This window comes from Felis catus, chromosome A2 (assembly GCF_018350175.1).
Source record: "Felis catus isolate Fca126 chromosome A2, F.catus_Fca126_mat1.0, whole genome shotgun sequence".
Classification (NCBI taxonomy): Eukaryota; Metazoa; Chordata; class Mammalia; order Carnivora; family Felidae; genus Felis; species Felis catus.
This window is the reverse complement of record NC_058369.1, coordinates 161,690,280-161,709,501: the sequence shown is the minus strand read 5'-3', so window position 1 is coordinate 161,709,501 and position 19,222 is coordinate 161,690,280. Positions and strand designations below refer to the sequence as shown.

Sequence of the window (19,222 nt, the reverse complement as noted above, 5' to 3'; positions counted from 1 at the left end):
TCCAAGTGCCTGGTGGCCTTTTCCTGGTGTGTTCTTCCCCCTCCGTCTTGGTCCCAGCCCGTGGCACCACTCCCTGGCTGCCACCTCTTCTGGCCCCTCAGCCAGTCCGTTCTGTTGATTGGAGCTATCATTCTAAAATTCTGTTTTTAACCAATACCCGCCCCCCCGCTGCCCTTTGAAAGGCTTCTTAAGACAGCTCCGTCCTACTCTGTTTAAATATGGACTTCAGAACCCTATGGCCTTTATAATTACTGTCTTTTTTATTCTTTATTGAAAATTCTCTTCCTCCCACACAACTCCTTTCAGTCCCTGGTGTCCTTCAGTTCTTCCTTCTGCTTGAACTTTTTCTCGGATCAGTTCTTCCTTGCTAATAAGTTAGTGCCTTTTTCCCCCCTGTTGTCTTCCAGACCTTTATAGAAACTCCTCTGTCGTCTTGATTAGCATTATACAGAGATTGTTGATCTCTGTATCAAAATATTTTATGTCATCGTAGAATGTTCTTATTTTACATACAGGAGTAAATCCTTTTGGCATAACCTTTATGATAATCTATTTTATATCCCCAGATTTTTATTATATTGAAGGTCTCCGAATAACTAGATCATTAAGTGAAGTTTGGAAATCCTTACCTTTTTTACTTTGTATGGCTATTTATAAGTGGTTTTAATAAGCCTTATTTTATCGATTCTAAGACTCTGGGTTTGCCTTAAAATTGATAGGTCACAGCGTAATGTGCGACACTTTTTCCTTTCTTGAGGTGCATAAAATAATGGTAAGTTTTAATGATTGATGACCTGTTAGATTAGGGAAATAGAGTATTTTCTCTTAAAATTTTTCCGCCGTGAACAGTTTGTTTTCTCATATAATGCTTCTTCGTGGGAGGGGTCTTTTATTTTTTTTTTGTAGCTTTGAGTTTGTTGTTAGTTTAGATCTGGAGAACTGAGTAAAGACATCTACTTTAGAAATTGTATTTTACATTACATTGATTTTTAATTTTATTTTTAAAGTTTATTTATTTGGAGAGAGAGAGCATGAGCACAAGCCAGGGAGGGGCAGAGAGAGAGAATCCCAAGCAGGCTCCGCACCATCAGCGCAGAGCCCGATGTGGGGCTTGAACCCGCGAACCGCGAGATCAGGAGCTGAGATCAAGAGTAGGACACTTAACCTACTGAGCCACCCAGTTGCCCCTATGTTGATTTAAAAAATATTTTGATACTTAGGATAAGCCTGCTTTTAAAATATATTTTTTATTTTTAGGTGGAAGATGAAACAGTTTTACATAACATTCCTTATATGGGGGATGAAGTTTTAGACCAGGATGGGACTTTCATTGAAGAGCTAATAAAAAACTATGATGGAAAAGTACACGGGGATAGAGGTGAGCCATGTGTTTAATCTCTTGGAAAAAGGGGCCAAAGCATTGAGAGAGATTCTGAATTTGTAAGCATAGGTGTGAACATGGGTTTTTTTTAATATTAAAAGTAAGTTTATTGCTGGATTGGCCTGGGCTTACCAGCCTAAAAATTGTAATGTTTTCCCTACTTTTAAATTGAAGAATCATTTTTGCTAACTTGAAAATGATGCATAGTTGCTTATCTCATAAATTATAATGTCAGTAACATGTAAATTAGATAGAACGGTTTGAGTGTATGTAGATTTTAAGATTCCTTCACAGTAAAATTAAGACCAGGGCTCTGCTTACGTGATACATGGGCTCCAGAAGGCCCTGTGCTCAGAAAGATGTCCTCCTTAGCCCCCGCAGTTCCTGCATTTCTGTCCCCGCGTTCACGGCTTCTGCGTTTGGTGTCCAGGGGACCCTGTCAGTGTCTGGCAGGAGGGTAGTGTGTGTAACGTCGTCACGGTCCCTTCTCTTCTGGGGAAAGTGAGGGCTGTCAGCTGCGGTGTTGGGAGGAGGCCGAGGCCACAGTTCGTTTCTAGGGCATCAGGTTATAGTGGCAGGCACTGGAGACTTCTGGCAGGGGTTGGGGGGTGAGTAAAGAGAAGATGACAGGTGTTGAAGATGAATTCTTCCTGACTTTGCCTCAGGCCAGCCTTGAAGGTGATCTCCCTCCTCATTTGAACAGCAGTGTTCCAGTGCTAACAGGCTCTGGCTGTTTCTTCCACGTTAGAAACGGCGTCAACTTGGCATTACCACCTTCCTCTATATATTTCTGATACTTGACTTGATGAATTTCAGAATGCGGGTTTATAAATGATGAAATTTTTGTGGAGTTGGTGAATGCTCTTGGTCAGTACAATGATGATGATGATGATGATGATGGCGATGACCCTGATGAAAGAGAAGAAAAACAGAAAGATCTGGAGGAGAACAGAGATGGTAAGTTTCTTCATTAGGTTTGTGTGCAGTCCTGACAGCATCTTAGTGTCCTTTGTAACGTTTCATCCTGTACTTGAGTGTCTTTACGTCCTTTGCCTAACAAAAGAATGTACTGTTTGGGGGGATTTTGCAGGGTAGTTATCAGAATCGTCATTCCGATATATTGATCGTTGCACACAAGTAGCGTGCCAGTCACTTTACGTGCACCAGCGGTGGCTGTTGGCATCAGATCTATTATAGTCGAAGAGATGGGCTTAGTGCACTTAAGTAGCTTATTTAGTACGCTGTTGGAGGAAGAAACAGAACCCAGAACCCTGTGCTGGTCACCCCTCTGAATGGCTCGAGAGCCCTGCTTTTGAGCCCTATGCTAGTTACGGCTTCTCAGAGCGGCCCGATCCAGAGTCCGTAGTCGGCGGAGACTTGGCAGAGCTCATCGGTAAACAGCACAGAAGAGCGTGGGGGAGAAACTGCGATTTCAAAGAAGCGAAATGTTTTTGTGACGGGCCGCGGTCATGTAGTTCATCTCCTTGAGTTTACAAAGAAGAATCAGACCCCAGTGGGTAGGTGACCAGGCAAGAAGGTCACAGACCCAGTCAGTAGCCGAGCTGGGATTAGCCCCTGGGGCTTCTCCCTCCTGGTGCACCTGAAACTTCCCATATTTGATTTTAAGTGTTTTGTTCGTCCGGCCTACCGGCACTCCATGTAGACATGTGACATATGTCAGAAGTAAGTGAAACACAGAGTGATAATTTTCGTAGAAAATTAGCTTTGTTAGATGTAGTTGTGTGGAGGAAATGCAAGATCGAAAGACTTGCTTTTCTTTCATCTTTTTTCCCTTCCTTATTTCCTGATACAGACAAAGAAAGCCGCCCGCCTCGGAAATTTCCTTCCGATAAAATTTTTGAAGCCATTTCTTCAATGTTTCCAGATAAGGGCACAGCAGAAGAACTAAAGGAAAAGTAAGATTTGCTCTTTTGAGGCAGTCTTGCCTTGTATGGTGCGTAGCTCAGTGTTTTGGTTTATCAGAAGTAGAACTCACGAAGGGGCGCCTGGGTGGCGCAGTCGGTTAAGCGTCCGACTTCAGCCAGGTCACGATCTCGCCGTCCGTGAGTTCGAGCCCCGTGTCGGGCTCTGGGCTGTATGGCTCAGAGCCTGGAGCCTGTTTCCAATTCTGTGTCTCCCTCTCTCTCTGCCCCTCCCCCGTTCATGCTCTGTCTCTCTCTGTCCCAAAAATAAATAAACGAAAAAAAAAAATTAAAAAAAAAAAAAAAAAAGTAGAACTCACGGAGCCGACGGCCCCCCGCGCTTCCTGTGTTCATGGTGCTGCGGGGTTCTCGACACCACGTACGTGAGGTGCTTCCCTGCACGGCGCTTACCGTGGTGCCAGTAAACACACGCGTGATTTCCGGTTGGAGAGGAGAACTTCTCTGGACACTTAGAGAAATGTCAGTGTAGTTGATGTTTATTTTAATTAATGTGGTAACATTTTTCATGATCTGAATCCCATCCCTGAACTTGATTCTTTTTTGTGTATTATTTTGAGAGAGAGAGAGAGAGCACAAGTTGGGGAGGGGGGGAGAGAAGGAGAGACAGAATCCCAAGTATGGAGCCCAGTGGAGGGACTCGAACCCACAAACTGAGATTGTGACCTGAGCCAAGATCAGGAGTCGGACGCTTAACTGACTGCTCCTTGATTCTTGATATACCGGACAGAATGTTTAATTGGCTCTTCATCTAAATAAGGATGGTTTTAGTTTTAGGTCAGACCTTTTCCTTGTGTGTGGCCGAGGCACGATGAACATCACAGATGCTGTAGGGGACCTTTCAGAAACTTTATTTTCAGAGAAGGAGTTGTGGCCGTGCCCTCACCTCCCTTTTCCCTGGTCGCCGTCAGGTATAAAGAACTGACCGAGCAGCAGCTCCCGGGCGCACTTCCTCCTGAGTGCACCCCGAACATCGACGGGCCGAACGCCAAGTCCGTGCAGAGGGAGCAGAGCCTGCACTCTTTCCACACGCTCTTCTGCAGGCGGTGCTTCAAGTACGACTGCTTCCTGCACCGTAAGTGCGGCCGCCGCGCGCCCTCGTTGGGGTCTGTTGTGGGTCCCGTCGTCCAGCACCGGGAAGTGGTGTCCTTGATCGCAGCTAGAATTGATCATTTCGCCTGGCGGTTAAGATGGAGAACTATGCTAGGATCAGAGGACCGTTGTTTCGCAATTTGTTGCTTGACGGTTGCTGTGGAGTCTTTGACTTGGGCCACCCGGCTCCCACTAACGTGGAATACGGGTCAGTGGTGTTCCCATAAAGGCTCACCTAGCACTTGTTTGTAGCTAAGCTCTGACCATGAACCATCTCAGAGCCTAGAGCAGCACTGCCGTATGGTTGAACGCATTTTGTTGAATAAGAAATGGGCTAAAAAGATGTTTGTAGGTATTTTTGTCTGTTTAGTGTTTGTTTTTTGTTTTTGTTTTTTTGGTTCTCTGAGTAAGTTTCTTTTAAAAATATCTGCAGTTGACAGGCGCCTGGGTGGCTCAGTCGGTTAAGCATGCAACTTGGGCTCAGTTCACCATCCCATGGTTCGTGAATTTGAGCCCTTGCATCAGGCTTTCTGTTGTCAGCGCGAAGCCTGCTTTGGATCCTCTGTCGCCCTCTCTCTCTGCCCCATACCCACTTGTTCCCTCTTTCTCTCTCTCTTTACAATGATTTTTTAATTAAAAAAATGTGTGTTATTTAATGTTTTATTTTTTGAGAGAGTGAGCATAAGTGGGGGAGGGGCACAGAGAGAGAGAGAGAGAGAGAGAGAGAGAGAGAGCGAGAGAGAGAGAGAGAGAGAGAGAGCGCGAGAGAGAGCGAGCGAGCGATCTGAAGCAGGCTTTGTGCTGACAGGCCGACAACAGCAAGTCCGATTTGGGCTTGAACTCACGAACCTTGAGATCATGACCTGAGGTGAAGTCGGTCGCTCAACCAACTGAGCTACCCAGATGCCCCTCATTTTTTTATTTTTTAAAGATTTTATTATTATTTAGAGTGAGAGAGAGGATATTAGCTGGGGGGAGAGGGAGAATCTGAAGCAGGCTCCACGCTCAGAGTGGAGCCCCAGTGTGGGGCTCGATCCCACCACTCTGGGATCATGACCTAAGCTGAAATCAAGAGTCAGATGCTCGGCGGACTCAGCCACCTAGACTCCCCAAAGATTGTATTTTTTAAGTAATCTCTACCCCCTGTGTGGGGCTTGAACTCCTGACCCTGAGATCAAGAGTCGCAAGCTCCACCGACTGAACCAGGCATCCCTACACCCAGTTGGTTTATAAAGTTGTGCCCAGTTCTTAAGAATATTATGAGTTGCATCCAAGTGTCACCATAGCGAATGGTCGCGTGGAAGCTCTACGTGGAAGTCAGTGAAATGGTCCGTCCAGTTTGTAGATGTAGCATTCTCGTACCTTCCTTGTGCAAATGAATCAGGAAGTGGATGCTGCTTCTGAACATGATCACATGAGTTATTTTATTGTGATCTTCAGATTTGAGTAATAGTGATGAACCTTGAACCTGATCAGTCCCTCCTCCGTCAGGCGGGGGACATTGACTAGTGAGCTTCGCTCCAGTGGGAGGCGGGGCTGCCCACCCGTGGCACGTGGAGCGGTGGGGTCCACAGCTGCTGCGCCCCTTGCTTCCTCGTTCACTAGGGCCGGTCTCTTTGGGATTCCGCCTCGACGGATCGTGTAGGGATTCACTGCTTTCCATCAACTTCAGCAGAATCTCACAGACTGTAAATGTTTCCTAGGCAAAATGAACCAGTAAATACATTGTTAGATACACGTTAGCTATAGCATTTTGTGCCTTACGTTTTTTTCTCTCTGATAGAATAACATAGTGCTTCATAAGCTGTTGTGAAGATTAATTTTATTATTATGTGTAAAATACTTAAAACAGTACTTGGCTTGTTTTTATTGTTATTTTTTAAACAGGTCGTCATTTACATGACCTGCACTTCAGAAATGTATTAAAAGGTGTCCAGTGAATTCTCCCTGCCACCTCTGCCCCCGTGCGTAGCGTTTGTACCTCACTCCTTAAACCACTAACATCCGTGCTTCTGTATCTTTCTGTAGTATCTTCCGGCAAAATGCAAAGATGTTCTTTTCCCGACTGTCCTTCTTACAAGGTGCCATACTAGTGAGGCTTCTCCCTGTTTTGACTTCATGGTGTAGACGCTCTTCCTGTCTGGAGAGCTGCGTAGCCTTCTGTCATAGGAGGCAGCGGAACCCTGCATTTGGATCGTGTTGCGCCTTTCGTTCCCACGGCGCTGCGGTGAATGACCTTGGCTGTACCTGCACAGCATTTGCCATAAGTGCAAGTTAAGCTGGTCCACCGTGTATTGACTTCACTCTTCTGCATTTAACTCTTTGATCCTTTGGAAGCGAGTGATTCTGATAGAGTTTTGGATCCACTTCTCCCCACCTCCAAGGCTGCCTAGTCGTTTTCCATGCCCCTTACTGGAAAGTTCCCTCTTCACTGCTGTGCCGCCCTCCTTGCCTGTTACCACGTGTGCTTGGGTCTTTTTCTTTGTGTTCTCTTCCAGGAGGCTTTATTCAGAGATCTCCTGCCTATTCTTTCTTGTTTTTTTAATGCAAATTTTAGAATCAGTTTGTTTAATTAAAAAAAAAAAAGTCTAGGTAGTATGTTTATTGGAATTCCATTAAATGTATAAATTACTTACGGGGAAATTGACATTTTAAAATGAGGATTAGGGGCGCCTGGGTGGCGCAGTCAGTTAAGCGTCTGACTTCAACCAGGTCACGATCTCACGGTCCGTGAGTTCGAGCCCTGTGTGAGGCTCTGGGCTGATGGCTCAGAGCCTGGAGCCTGTTTCTGATTCTGTGTCTCCCTCTCTCTCTGCCCCTCCCCCGTTCATGCTCTGTCTCTCTCTTTCCCAAAAATAAATAAACGTTGAAAAAAAAATATTTAAAATGAGGATTAAGTGTAACCATATGATCAAGTTTCCTTTTGTGTCCTTTAATAACCTTGAACCTTCTTCACGTAGTTCTTGTACATTCTTTTGTAAGATGAGTTCTAGGTATTAATGGATTGTTGCTGGGCCTTTTCTCTTTAAATGTTACATGTTTAATACCTTGATACCTTACTGAATTGTCCTTGTTTATAATAATTTCTCAGTGGATTCTTTGTTGAGTTTTCTAGCTCTGTAGGTAGACTGTCGGCAATTACTGAGATTCTCTGTCTTTATGACTTTAATTTCTTTCCTTGTCTAATTACATTGGCTGATATCTTCAGTGCGGTGTTAAATACCAGTGGTACTAGCAGATACGTTTTCTATCACTTCTGGATCAGTTTTGAAAAGTTACCTATTTCACCCAAGTTTTGAAATTTATTTGGATAAAGTTGACCTGAGTGCTCCAGTGATTTTTTTTTTTCCTGCTTATTAAATGTTTCGTTCTCCCATTTTTCTTGATGAACTTAAGTGTTTTCTGTATTTTGTTTTAAAAATCTGTTTCCTATATTTTCCCCTCAGAATCAGCTACTGTATTAGTTTTACTGTGTTTCTCTTTATGAGTCAGATTTTTGCATTGTTTTCATTCTTCCCTCTTTTTTGGATATATGTGGTTAACATACAATGAATCGTCTCTAGAGCACTGTTTCAGCCTCTTTTAGGTTCTGTTGTTTATTATTATTCTTCAGGAATTTTAAGGAACGTTTCAGGTTTTCTTTTTAACTCGTTGTCTAAGGGGGAATTTTTAAACTTCTGGGGAGAAGGGCCTTTTTGAACGTTCTCTGTTTTAATTATTTGTGTGGTAGCCTCACTGATACCTGGTCTCACCTGTTACTTAGATGTCAGGGGTGTCTACCATGGCTGTCAGTAAGGAAGAAGTTTCGACGGTCAGGGGGATTTGCAGTTCATCCGAGCCAGAAGCTGAGTATCTGTCTGACCATGGTCTTTTTTCTTAGACTTACATGTTCAAAGGAACCTTGAAGGATAAATGGTTTTGGTTTGGGAACAAATTCCACTTTGTATTCCAAATAACTTTTAGACCATGATCCATTTTGTAAATTGGAAACGGGTTGTTCTGCAAACTTGGGAGTCCTGTAATTCCTTTCTTGCTTGCTTTTTTTTCAAAGTTTATTTATTTTTGCGAGAGAGTGCATGCGAGTGGGGCAAGGGCAGAGAGCGAGGGAGAGAGAGAAGGCTCAGTCCCACAAACCATGAGATTGTGACCTGAGCCGAAATCAAGGGTTGACTGAGCCACCCAGGCGCCCCGATGTAAATTCTTTATAAAAGTTTCAGCCTAAAATTGGCTGCCTAGTCTGTCTTTGACGCTTGTTAGAGGAACCAGGGTCAGCTCCTGAATTGATTGTGGTGGGTCTAAAGAGGTAACACATTTCTGGTAGGGAGGGAAGGAAGGCAGGCTGAGAAATTAAGGTTGGGAAATTTTATGTGCTTACGTAGGATCGAAAGTAGAACCCTGGAATAAATGTTTTGTTGGGTTTTCTATTATCTGAGTGGCCTACAGAGGAATCCATTTTAAGCATAAAACCCGTTTGTCATTTTTGATATTATGTAAGTCTATTTTTGGAATGCGTATTAATGCTAATTGTAGAGCTTTTAACATTTTTAATGGTTAGAATTTCAGAAACAGTGTTCCAAAGTTTGTAGCTGATGGTTGACTTTTTTTTTTTTTTTTTTTTAGTTTTCAGATGTGTAATGATTAAAATTGAGACATATGGAGTTCATATTTGCCATGTAATTAACAGAGTGACTTAGCCTCCCTACGTACGTCTTGATTTTCCTCACCTATAAATAGGGGTGAGGATCCTAACGCCTGCAGGATTTTGTGGGGGATTCAGTGAGGTCATGCCTGGAGCCTCTTCCTGTGTGCTTTGAACACAGAAACATTTATTGTTGGCTCCCGTCACTGCCTGCTGTTACTACTGTCCTATGCTCTGAGCATTGACACAGTCGTTTTGTAAGATACTTAATAGTCTGAGATCTGATGTACAGAGAATTTATAGGATTACAACTATTAAGTATGTATGTTCAGTAAGAATTCTTTTTTTTTTTTTTTTTTTAAATTTTTTTTTTCAACGTTTATTTATTTTTGGGACAGAGAGAGACAGAGCATGAACGGGGGAGGGGCAGAGAGAGAGGGAGACACAGAATTGGAAACAGGCTCCAGGCTCTGAGCCATCAGCCCAGAGCCCGACGCGGGGCTCGAACTCACGGACCGCGAGATCGTGACCTGGCTGAAGTCGGACGCCTAACCGACTGCGCCACCCAGGCGCCCCAAGAATTCTTAATACCAAGTTCTAATCGGAGCAGACAAGATCAGTACTTTGGGCAGAAGTTAATGTATAAACTTGACACTGTGTACTTCCCTGTGATCATTTATTTTGTCATAATTATCACATGACAATGAGCTAAAGTATTTGAGAAGTGTTGTATGTTACCGGGAGGGGAGGTGGCTCCTCCTGCACGTGGCGAAGCATGCTGGGTGCGGGTCTCAGCACCCCTGCCGCCAGCTAACCAGCTACTCAGATTATCTCTTTAGTCCTGTTTCCTAATCTGTAAAATCACCACTGGAAGTAGGTGACTGCGAAGGTTCGCTCCAGCTCTGTAGTCCTTGGATTCCCCAGTTCTGTATTTGAGGCATCAATATTTGGTGAAACGTTAGAAGATTCTGAGGGGCTACTTAGTATTTGCAGCCGTTTTTTAGAATCGCCAGTTTACTCAAATACAGGTATTGGAACTGGATATGTAACCGTCTTCTTACCTTTGCTCGAAAACCGTAAGGTAAGATTTTTCATCAAGATTTTGTAGGTTGCTTTTGAAAAAAACAAAACCAAAAAGCCTTCCATGTTCTTTGCTCTCTCCTTTCTGTCATGTTTTAGAAAAAGTGCCCTGCTTGAATTTTAACAGTTTTCTTGATCAGGTTATTTTATGTAAAAATTCCCCTCAGAATCTTTATGAAAAGATTCCCCTCAGATTATATTTAGCTTGAAATATATTTTAATAACTTAGTTGAAATATTAGTACTTTAAGACACCTATGTGAAAATATTAAGTACTCTGAAAATCTAAAATAGTCCAGACATTTCTGGAAGAGGGAATTCTTTGTATCCTTAGTTTTCTTAAACAATTGAAGTTTGAAATTCTGCTGAGGGAAGGCTAACAATAAGAATAGTTCTCTTTTTTGAGCTAAATGCAATGTGAAATTAACAGTGGTACTTCAAGCAATTTTTAAAGTGCCTTTTATCATCAATGTGTTAATTTTTCTTTTAGAGCTGAAACTTGACTCGTGAGTGTCTGTTGCTTTTTTCCCGGCCTCTGCGGCATCTCTGCGGCCACTGTCTTCACTTGCGCACGTGTCTTATGTTTCTCACTGATTCAGGTGAAATCGAGAACTTCGGTCTTTAAGCAGAGGAGACATCCAGATTAAAAACGAATTTTACCAAAAATATATCACTCAGTATGTGCTGCTGATGTGGCCTTGACCTTCCGTAGGCTCCGACTTTGTATTTTAGGGGTCCTCAACTGTTCAAAAATGTAATCCAGTGCTAAATTAGTCATGGTATTGGTCTCTTCATTCCAGGGAAATCAGACTCACTTGAAACAGAATTTGAGCCTTGAATTTCTACTTCAAGACCAACATCACTTTGTGTCTTTGTTTTCTTGATTTCCTCATCAGTCAGTTCATCTATCCCATTTAAGTTCTATGGATAGAAGTATGGCTTTTTACAGATGTTTTTTTAAATGGTTCGTTTCATGAATGTGTCACTTGTTTTTGTCCAAATTAGATAGTTTTCGTCTTGTAATTCTGAACAGGGAGGGCATTTGTAGCATTTGCCTTGGTAGCTGGAACAGGCCTTCTCGAAGGTTTCTCCCAACTTCTCACTGCTGTGCATTCACACTTCATTAGTTTGTCACTCTGCTATACTTTGAATCTTTTTGTTGTCAGGTTATTTGGGGATTTTAAGTTTCAAACACTTTTGTTTCTAGAACCTGTTTTGTGTGACCACGTATTTCCTATAGAAGGGCGCTGACCGCAAGCCGTCTCTAGGTTCTTGAATTGTGTCTGATCCAAAGCAATGGAGTTTCAGTAGGCTGAGGGTGTCCTCTTTATTTCTTATTACTTAAAAAAAATTTTTTTTTAAGTTTATTTTGAGAGGGGTGAAGGGCAGAGAGAGTCTGAAGCAGGCTCCCCGCTGTCAGTGCAGAGTCCGAAGCGGGGCTTCATCCCGCACACTGAGATCATGACCTGAGCCGAAACCGAGAGTTGCTTAACTGACTGAGCCACCCAGGTGCCCTGTCCTCTTTATTTATATTTTTAAAATTTTTTTGTAAAAAAATTTTAACATTTATTTTTGAGAGAGAGAGAGCGCGCACGTGTGGGTGGAGGAGGGCAGAGAGAGAGGGAGACCCAGAATCTGAAGCGGGCTCCAGGTTCTGAGCTGTAGCACAGAGCCTGATGTGGGGCTCGAACCCACAAACCGTGAGATCATGACCTGAAATGAAGTCAGATGCTTAACTGACTGAGCCACCCAGGCGTGCCACCCCCCCCAGCTGCCATCCTCTTTATTTTTAAAAACTAGTTTTAAACAAGTGCTGTCCCATTCTTGTCCCATTTGACAAGCTGGTTGCTGACCTTTATTTAGAAATCAAGAAATTGTAGATGCCAGAAATCTTGGGTAAAAATAGGAAACCTGATTTCATCGTAGAAGGGATATAGCCGTTGTTTCTAATTAAAGACTCAAATGTTCGTGATCTGAGTTGAGAGTTTTATGTGCATCAATTACACTTGCAAGGAGAAAAGGAGGAAATCCCTAATCATTCCAGAATTTACTGTTTCCTCCCTGGTTAGGGGCTGGTGAGGAGGAGTGGTGGTTGTTTCAGGGGAGAGTTGAGAGTCCAATGAGATGATTCAGTTTAGGAAGAGCTCGAAGGAAAGTTCTGTAATGTAAAGCATACGTTGGCAAGGTTGTAATGTACCAATTGTTTCCACTGAAACTGGAAACGACGAGTAAATATAGTTATATTTGGGTATTTTATGTTTATTTTGCAGCTTTTCACGCAACACCCAACACTTATAAGCGGAAGAACACAGAAACGGCTCTAGACAACAAGCCGTGTGGACCACAGTGTTACCAGCACTTGGTAAGCCTGAGGGCTGCACGCTCGGAAGGCACTCGCGGAGTGTCCCCGCCGAACGGTGGGGAGGTCTGTGGAGCCAGCGCTGACATGACACTCTTGCTCCTGTACCTCGGCCGTGTGGGGGACAGGGACTCTCTCCCTTGCCCAAGTTGCTTTCCTCACGGTTACACACTGCACAGTCTAGTCCTTCATCACTCGTTTCATTGGTTTCTCTGCGTTAATCTCTTCAGCAACCTTGCGAGGTTGTTAGGAGCAGGACTCTTCCGCCCGCCACAGGGTTTGTGAGCGTGAGAAGCACAGGTAGCCCCTTCAGCCCCAGAAGCTCGGTAATTGTACGGGGTAGTTCCGGAGCCTTCCTCAGAGTTACAGACCCATGGTGGTTGGAGTGAGGTGATCGGGCCCACAGATTTTTTTTTTTTTTTTAATGATGAAGAAAAGATAAGGGTTTAGGAAGAGGTAGAAAAGTGTTTTATGGGCATTATCTTATTTTTACCATTTCCCCTCTTTGAACCAAGCCACTCCTACCTAGGAACTAAATGGGTATATATTGCCTGTTGGATTTTGGACAGAAGATTCATTGAATGGCACCTGCAGAAGGTATCCTATTTTTAAGCATTTTGGTTTCTGTAGAATGAAGTGTAAAACTGTTCGCTGCTCTCAAACTTCTCCCTTCTCCTGCCACTGTAAACACGGAGTTCTTGAGCACAGTTTTATAATGCTCTGTGCCAGGCCGAATTTTACTGGGCTCCTCTAAGATGTTTCTGTGGTCTGTATAATCCGTGATCTTACCGTTGGCACATACTCTCCGAGACCGGGTTACTGGACTTGTTGACGTGGAAGTGTGCTGCTTTCGCGATTTTGGGGGGCTGGGCATCCCTCCCAGGGAAAAGGGGGATGTTCTTTTTAATAGTAAGGCAGGATGGGACAAAGCCCAGCATGGTTATGTGATTCGTGTTCTTCTGGTATTCTTTAAATATCACCAGAGACGCTTCTTAAACCCTGAAATAGGAAAGTCTGGCTCCGCATGCATGGAGTGTGATGCTTCTCACGAATGTTCGTGTTTAAAGAGACTCACCTATTTTTTATATTTTGTTATAATCAGTTAATGTGGTTCACAAGTTCACACAGAATTGTCGTGCCTGGTTTCGTCCCCCTGTAGCACAAAGAGCACCTAGATCGATCTTTCGGGAATTTTCAAACTGTCAAAAGCAGGTAGAAAACCAGGATGTGCAAATGATTATTGGTAAAAGTGGGTACCGTGAGAATTTACTGACGACCTGCTTGGTGCAGTTCTTTTTCTCTCATGCAACAAAACGAGTTGGAGAACTTGACCTTGATGTCTACGTCCTTGACTTTATAGGAGGGAGCAAAGGAGTTTGCCGCTGCCCTCACCGCCGAGCGGATAAAGACGCCGCCGAAGCGGCCCGGAGGCCGCAGGAGAGGACGGCTCCCCAACAACAGCAGGCCCAGCACCCCCACCATTAACGTGCTGGAATCGAAAGACACAGACAGCGACCGGGAAGCGGGGACGGAGACGGGCGGGGAGAACAACGATAAAGAGGAGGAGGAGAAAAAAGACGAGACTTCCAGTTCCTCGGGTGAGACGCGGGTGACCGCTAGGAGACGGATCGAGTGCTTCTTGGTGGGCTAGTCGTCAGCACACTGACAACTTTCAGACCGGGGGACTCGTTTAGGGTGTGGAGCTGGCTTCTTGCCGCCCCTGCCCGCACCCCGGCCTTCGGAGACCGCTGCCCGCGTGCTGGGGAGGCGGAGGGTCTGGCGTGTGGTCACGTTCCGTGTCGCGTTCCTTTCTCATTCGGTGTAGTGGTGTTGACGTTCCGTGCGAGGTTTCTGTGCTTTCGGCCCTGTGACTTACCCGAGTGACAACAGGTTTCATTTTATTTATTATTACCTTTTTGAGTAAGCTCTATGCCCAGGGTGGGGTGTGTGAACCCGTAACCCCGAGATCAAGAGTCTCCTGCTCTATTGGCCGAGCCAGCCAGGTGCCCCCTAGCTTGCATTTAGAATGTTGTGTTAAAGGGGACCCAGCCTTGTGTTCCGTGGGAGGCTTAGTGACTGTTTCCAGCCTTCTCAAGATGATTCACTTCCTGCTTTTGTCCTAAGCACAACCCTGAGTTTTCTTTCTCTCTTCCTCCCTCCCTCCTTCCCTTCCTTGTTTATTTGGAGAGAGAGAGAGAACGAAGAGAGGCTCAGAGAGGGAGGGAGGGAGGGAGAGAATCCCAAGCAGGCTCCACGCTGTCAGTGCCGAGCCCGACGTGGGGATCGGTCCCACGAACTGTGAGGTCATGACCTGAGCCCAGATCAGGAGTCAGACGCTGAACCCACTGGGCCACCCAGGTGCCCCCGGTTGTCATTTCGTGACCAGTGGGTAATTTCGGTTTTCTAGAAGCGAATTCTCGATGTCAAACGCCAATAAAGATGAAGCCAAATATCGAGCCTCCCGAAAACGTGGAGTGGAGTGGTGCCGAGGCCTCGATGTTCAGGGTCCTCATTGGCACGTATTATGACAATTTCTGTGCCATTGCCAGGCTCATCGGGACCAAGACTTGTAGGCAGGTAAGTATATCTGGTAAAACACTGTTCAAGAACTTCAGAGGGAAAACAGGCAGTCCGTGTCCAAACAGAAGAACGTTCTTGGTTATTCTTTTTTTTTTAAATTTTTTTTTTTTTTTCAACATTTATTTTTGGGACAGAGAGAGACAGAGCATGAATGGGGGAGGGGCAGAGAGAGAGGGAGACACAGAATCGGAAACAGGCTCCAGGCTCTGAGCCATCAGCCCAGAGCCCGATGCGGGGCTCGAACTCCCGGACCGCGAGATCGTGACCTGGCTGAAGTCAGACGCTTAACCGACTGCGCCACCCAGGCGCCCCCGTTCTTGGTTATTCTTAAGCTCCTGTTCGTCTCCCAAAAAGCATGTTGATCTTTTTTCCACTGAGCGGGAACTGACGGAAAATGATTCTTCCGACTTTAGATCTCTCAGGGCTGGTCTAAAGGGCCAGGAAGACTAGGTGGTGAGCCTTGCGACTCTCGGTCAGAGTGTGGGTTGGGTCAGTGTCTTTTTGACTTTCCGCTCTGTCCCAACGCCTGGCAGCTACCGGCGGTGGGGAAGGGGGGAGGGTAACACTGGTTTGACCGAACACACGGTCCTCGTGGCCCCGTGGCTGTGCCTCTTGCCAGGTGTATGAGTTCCGTGTCAAAGAATCCAGCATCATAGCTCCGGTGCCGGCCGAGGATGTGGACACCCCTCCAAGGAAGAAGAAGAGGAAACACCGGTAAGTCAGTGTGTGGCCGATCCGACAGGTCCCCGAGCCACTTCCAAGGGCAGCGGTCCGCCTTTGCTTGGTGACAGAATGTGGAGTCTTGTCGGCCTAGGTAGTCGCTGGTATTTTTCTCTTAAGAACACAGTACCCTGCAGTCGATGTGGTGTGTTAAGGAGAACCTAATAGAAGCTTCTGTAGTAATGGCTCCATCAGCGCTTGAGCATTTATTCCAACGTGTTCTTGGGTGTGAGTGTTGAGAGCTGAGGGGGGCCCCGGCCTGGTTTTTATTCTAGGAGCCTGAATTCTCTACGTGTGTGGTGTCACTTTCTGTTCTTAAAAAATTCTTTTTAATGTTTATTTTTGAGAGAGTGCACATCAGGGGAGGGGCAGAGAGAGAGGGAGACACAGAACCCGAAGCCGCCTCCAGGCTCCGAGCTGTCAGCACGGAGCCTGACGCAGGGCTCCATCCCACGAACCGTGAGATCATGACCTGAGCTTGGACGCTTAACCATCTGAGCCACCGAGGTGTCCCATGTCATTTTATACTCTTGACACCTTGCATTAAGCCTCTGTGAAGGTCACCTTTCACAAAGGCTTGCCTGGAAGGGAATGTTTTCAGGAAGACTTGATTTATTTGTTGAAGTTTATTTATTTTGACAGAGAGAGACAGAGCAAGCAGGGGAGGGGCAGAGAGAGAGAGAGAGAATCCCTAGAGCCTGATGTGGGGCTCGAACCCATAAACTGTGAGCGAGCTCATGACCTGAGCCAAAACCAAGAGTGAGGTGCTCAACCGACTGAACTGCCGAGGCGCCCCAAGGCAGACTTGATTTGTTCGTGCAGAGCCAGAAACCGTGGAAGTCTCGGTCTAATTTCCATCCCCTTTCCCGCATTCTTGAGAGAAACATGGTTGGGTGTGAAGTAAAGGACTGCCACACTTCGAAAGTTGTGTATGTGCTTGTGTTGTGTTTCTTTAAGAAAGGTAGGGCCTACTGGATTTAGAACTTCAAGAACTTAGCAGTTCTTCCCACAGGAATTTGGGCTGGGTGTCAGTTTCTTGCTTGAATTCCGATCACACGGCTCAATGGAATTATTAAAGATGCCTAAAGTTAGAGAAACTGTACTATTTCTGGTTCATCTGCATCCGAATAAGCCCAACCCCGAGTCCTGCCTGGGGGAGGTGGGAAGGGCCATGGCCGGGTGGGGGGGCCGGGTCTCTTTTTTTTGTGGTTACAGCTGACCCTTGAACAACACGAGTCCGAACTGCCTGGGTTCATATACATGTGTGTTGCGGGGGGTGGTAGGGTTAAGTACAGGCCTGGAAATAGTATTTTATGATTTTCTCAACACACTCTTCTGCAGCTTTATCGTAAGAACGCAGTATATGGCACATATATTGTACAAAATACGTATTAGCCAATTAGTATCGTAAGGCTTATAAGTTTCGGGGGAGTCAAAAGGTAGATGCAGATTTTTGATGGTGCGGGGGGTTCGCACCCCTCACCGCGCGTTGTTCAAGGGTCAGCCGTACTGGGATTCAAAGCACAGCTACGTTCGTGGCCCACCCTGACCCGCTGAAGCGGCTTCTGTTGGATCTGTGCGGTGGCTACTCCCTGGCTTCACAAAGACGACCTTGGTTTTCTGTGTTTTACAGGTTGTGGGCTGCACACTGCAGAAAGATACAGCTGAAAAAGGGTTAGCATCTTTCCGTTCAACTTACAATTAACTTAAAAAGGTCTACTCATCTGTTTCCGAACAGTAACTGGATTAGTGTTGGGGAATATTCTGGTAGAATTGACTTCTGTACGTTAAACCCATTTAAATGGAGGATGTCTGTTGATGAAGTTCCGGTCAGTCCCGTGGTGCAGGGAGAGCTGGTCGGATGGAGGGAGTCAGTCAGTCAGTCAGTGACGGGAGGACTCTGGGATTGGGGGGTGGGGGGTAGTGCTCTGGACTTCCCCAGCACTTGGGGGATGGGAAGTGACATCTGCCATCGCTCTGTAAACAGAAACGTGTCACGTCGTAAATACAGGGAGGAAAATTGCCGCCCTTGAGTGTAACGCAGAAGATTTGCTCGTTCTTTATGTGCGATCGATCCCGCCACACCTCCGGGTGACCTGTGTGCCGTTGTTCTCTCTGTGCAGATGGCTCCTCAAACCACGTTTACAACTACCAGCCCTGTGACCATCCGCGTCAGCCTTGTGACAGTTCGTGCCCTTGTGTGATAGCACAAAATTTTTGTGAAAAGTTTTGTCAGTGTAGTTCAGAGTGTAAGTATTTGTTTTGCTTTGATGAATTGCATGAGACTTTAGTCATGTTGAATTGCCGACCAAATCAAAGCAAGGACACGGCAGCTCTTGCTTGGGGTTTCCTTTTTAGGGCCTCCACTTATCCTACGAGGATTTATGGGCCCCCGTAACGGGCTCCGTGCTAGTGGCCAGCCGGTCTCCTGGCCGGTGCGTGTCTGTGGGCAGGTTAGACAAAAGTGGGTTTGATACGGGAGCTGTTCTTTGATTGTTTACATGAAATCGCAGTAAGGCTGCATGGAATAGTAAGGTTACAGGGCGTCTAGAGTTGGCTACCCAGATACTCTGGCTACCAGAAACCGTCCGCGTTATTTAGAACTCAGCATAAAGGAACGTGTGCATAAGCGTCCTGACTGCACGCGTGTCGTGAAACTGCACAGGCAGTGCGGATTCCAGGGAAATACCTAGAATCTGGACTCTTAAAATGGTTACGAACCATGGCTGCTACTGTTATTTTTTCGTTTTTAAATGTTTATTTTTGAGAGAGAGCGTGCGCGCCTAAGCGGGGGGAGGAGCAGAGAGAGAACGAGGGAGACAGAATCCAAAGCAGGTTCTGCGCCGTCAGCGGAGAGCCCGACGCGGGTCTCGAACTCATGAGCCGTGAGACCGTGACCTGAGCCGAAGTCGGACGCTCAGCCGACCGAGCCCCTCAGGCACCCCTCCGTGGCTCATCTTTAGCCCACGTTTTTCCTTCACACTTAGGGCATCAGAGAGCTTTGAAGTACACATGCCGTTTGGCGAGTAAAAGCGGAAAAGCAGGAGCCCCGGGGTGGTGGTTCTCAGTAGTGACCGCTGTAACTTGTGTCCTGGTGTTTCCTCTTCTGTCCGGGCGGGGGGGGGGGGGTGGAGGGCGGGAGGGGCGGGTCACAGGAGTTAGGCAGGGCTCCACGCGGTGGTGACAGGACCGTCTCTCTCGAAGGTCAGAACCGCTTTCCCGGCTGCCGCTGCAAAGCCCAGTGCAACACCAAGCAGTGCCCGTGCTACCTGGCCGTGCGCGAGTGCGACCCCGACCTCTGCCTCACCTGTGGTGCGGCCGACCACTGGGACAGCAAAAACGTGTCCTGCAAGAACTGTAGCATCCAGCGGGGCTCCAAGAAGGTAGGGCTCGTCCCCCCCCCCGGGTGCTGGGGGTTGCCCGGCTCTTAAG

At 46.1% G+C, this 19,222-nt stretch overlaps 1 protein-coding gene across 10 annotated transcripts in view; it reads left to right on the top strand.

The window, feature by feature from the left end:
- The window catches only part of EZH2 (enhancer of zeste 2 polycomb repressive complex 2 subunit), a 65,910-nt gene that overhangs the window by 41,009 nt on the left and 5,679 nt on the right, over positions 1 to 19,222 (top strand). For all 10 annotated transcript variants that reach the window (XM_045052950.1, XM_045052949.1, XM_045052948.1 and 7 more), the window contains 11 exons: positions 1,258 to 1,378; positions 2,198 to 2,338; positions 3,195 to 3,297; positions 4,233 to 4,396; positions 12,402 to 12,493; positions 13,851 to 14,088; positions 14,898 to 15,067; positions 15,690 to 15,784; positions 17,424 to 17,464; positions 17,914 to 18,039; positions 18,995 to 19,173. In XM_045052950.1, coding sequence (XP_044908885.1) covers positions 1,258 to 1,378; positions 2,198 to 2,338; positions 3,195 to 3,297; positions 4,233 to 4,396; positions 12,402 to 12,493; positions 13,851 to 14,088; positions 14,898 to 15,067; positions 15,690 to 15,784; positions 17,424 to 17,464; positions 17,914 to 18,039; positions 18,995 to 19,173 — 1,470 coding nt within the window. The remainder of the gene's footprint in view (positions 1 to 1,257; positions 1,379 to 2,197; positions 2,339 to 3,194; positions 3,298 to 4,232; positions 4,397 to 12,401; positions 12,494 to 13,850; positions 14,089 to 14,897; positions 15,068 to 15,689; positions 15,785 to 17,423; positions 17,465 to 17,913; positions 18,040 to 18,994; positions 19,174 to 19,222) is intronic.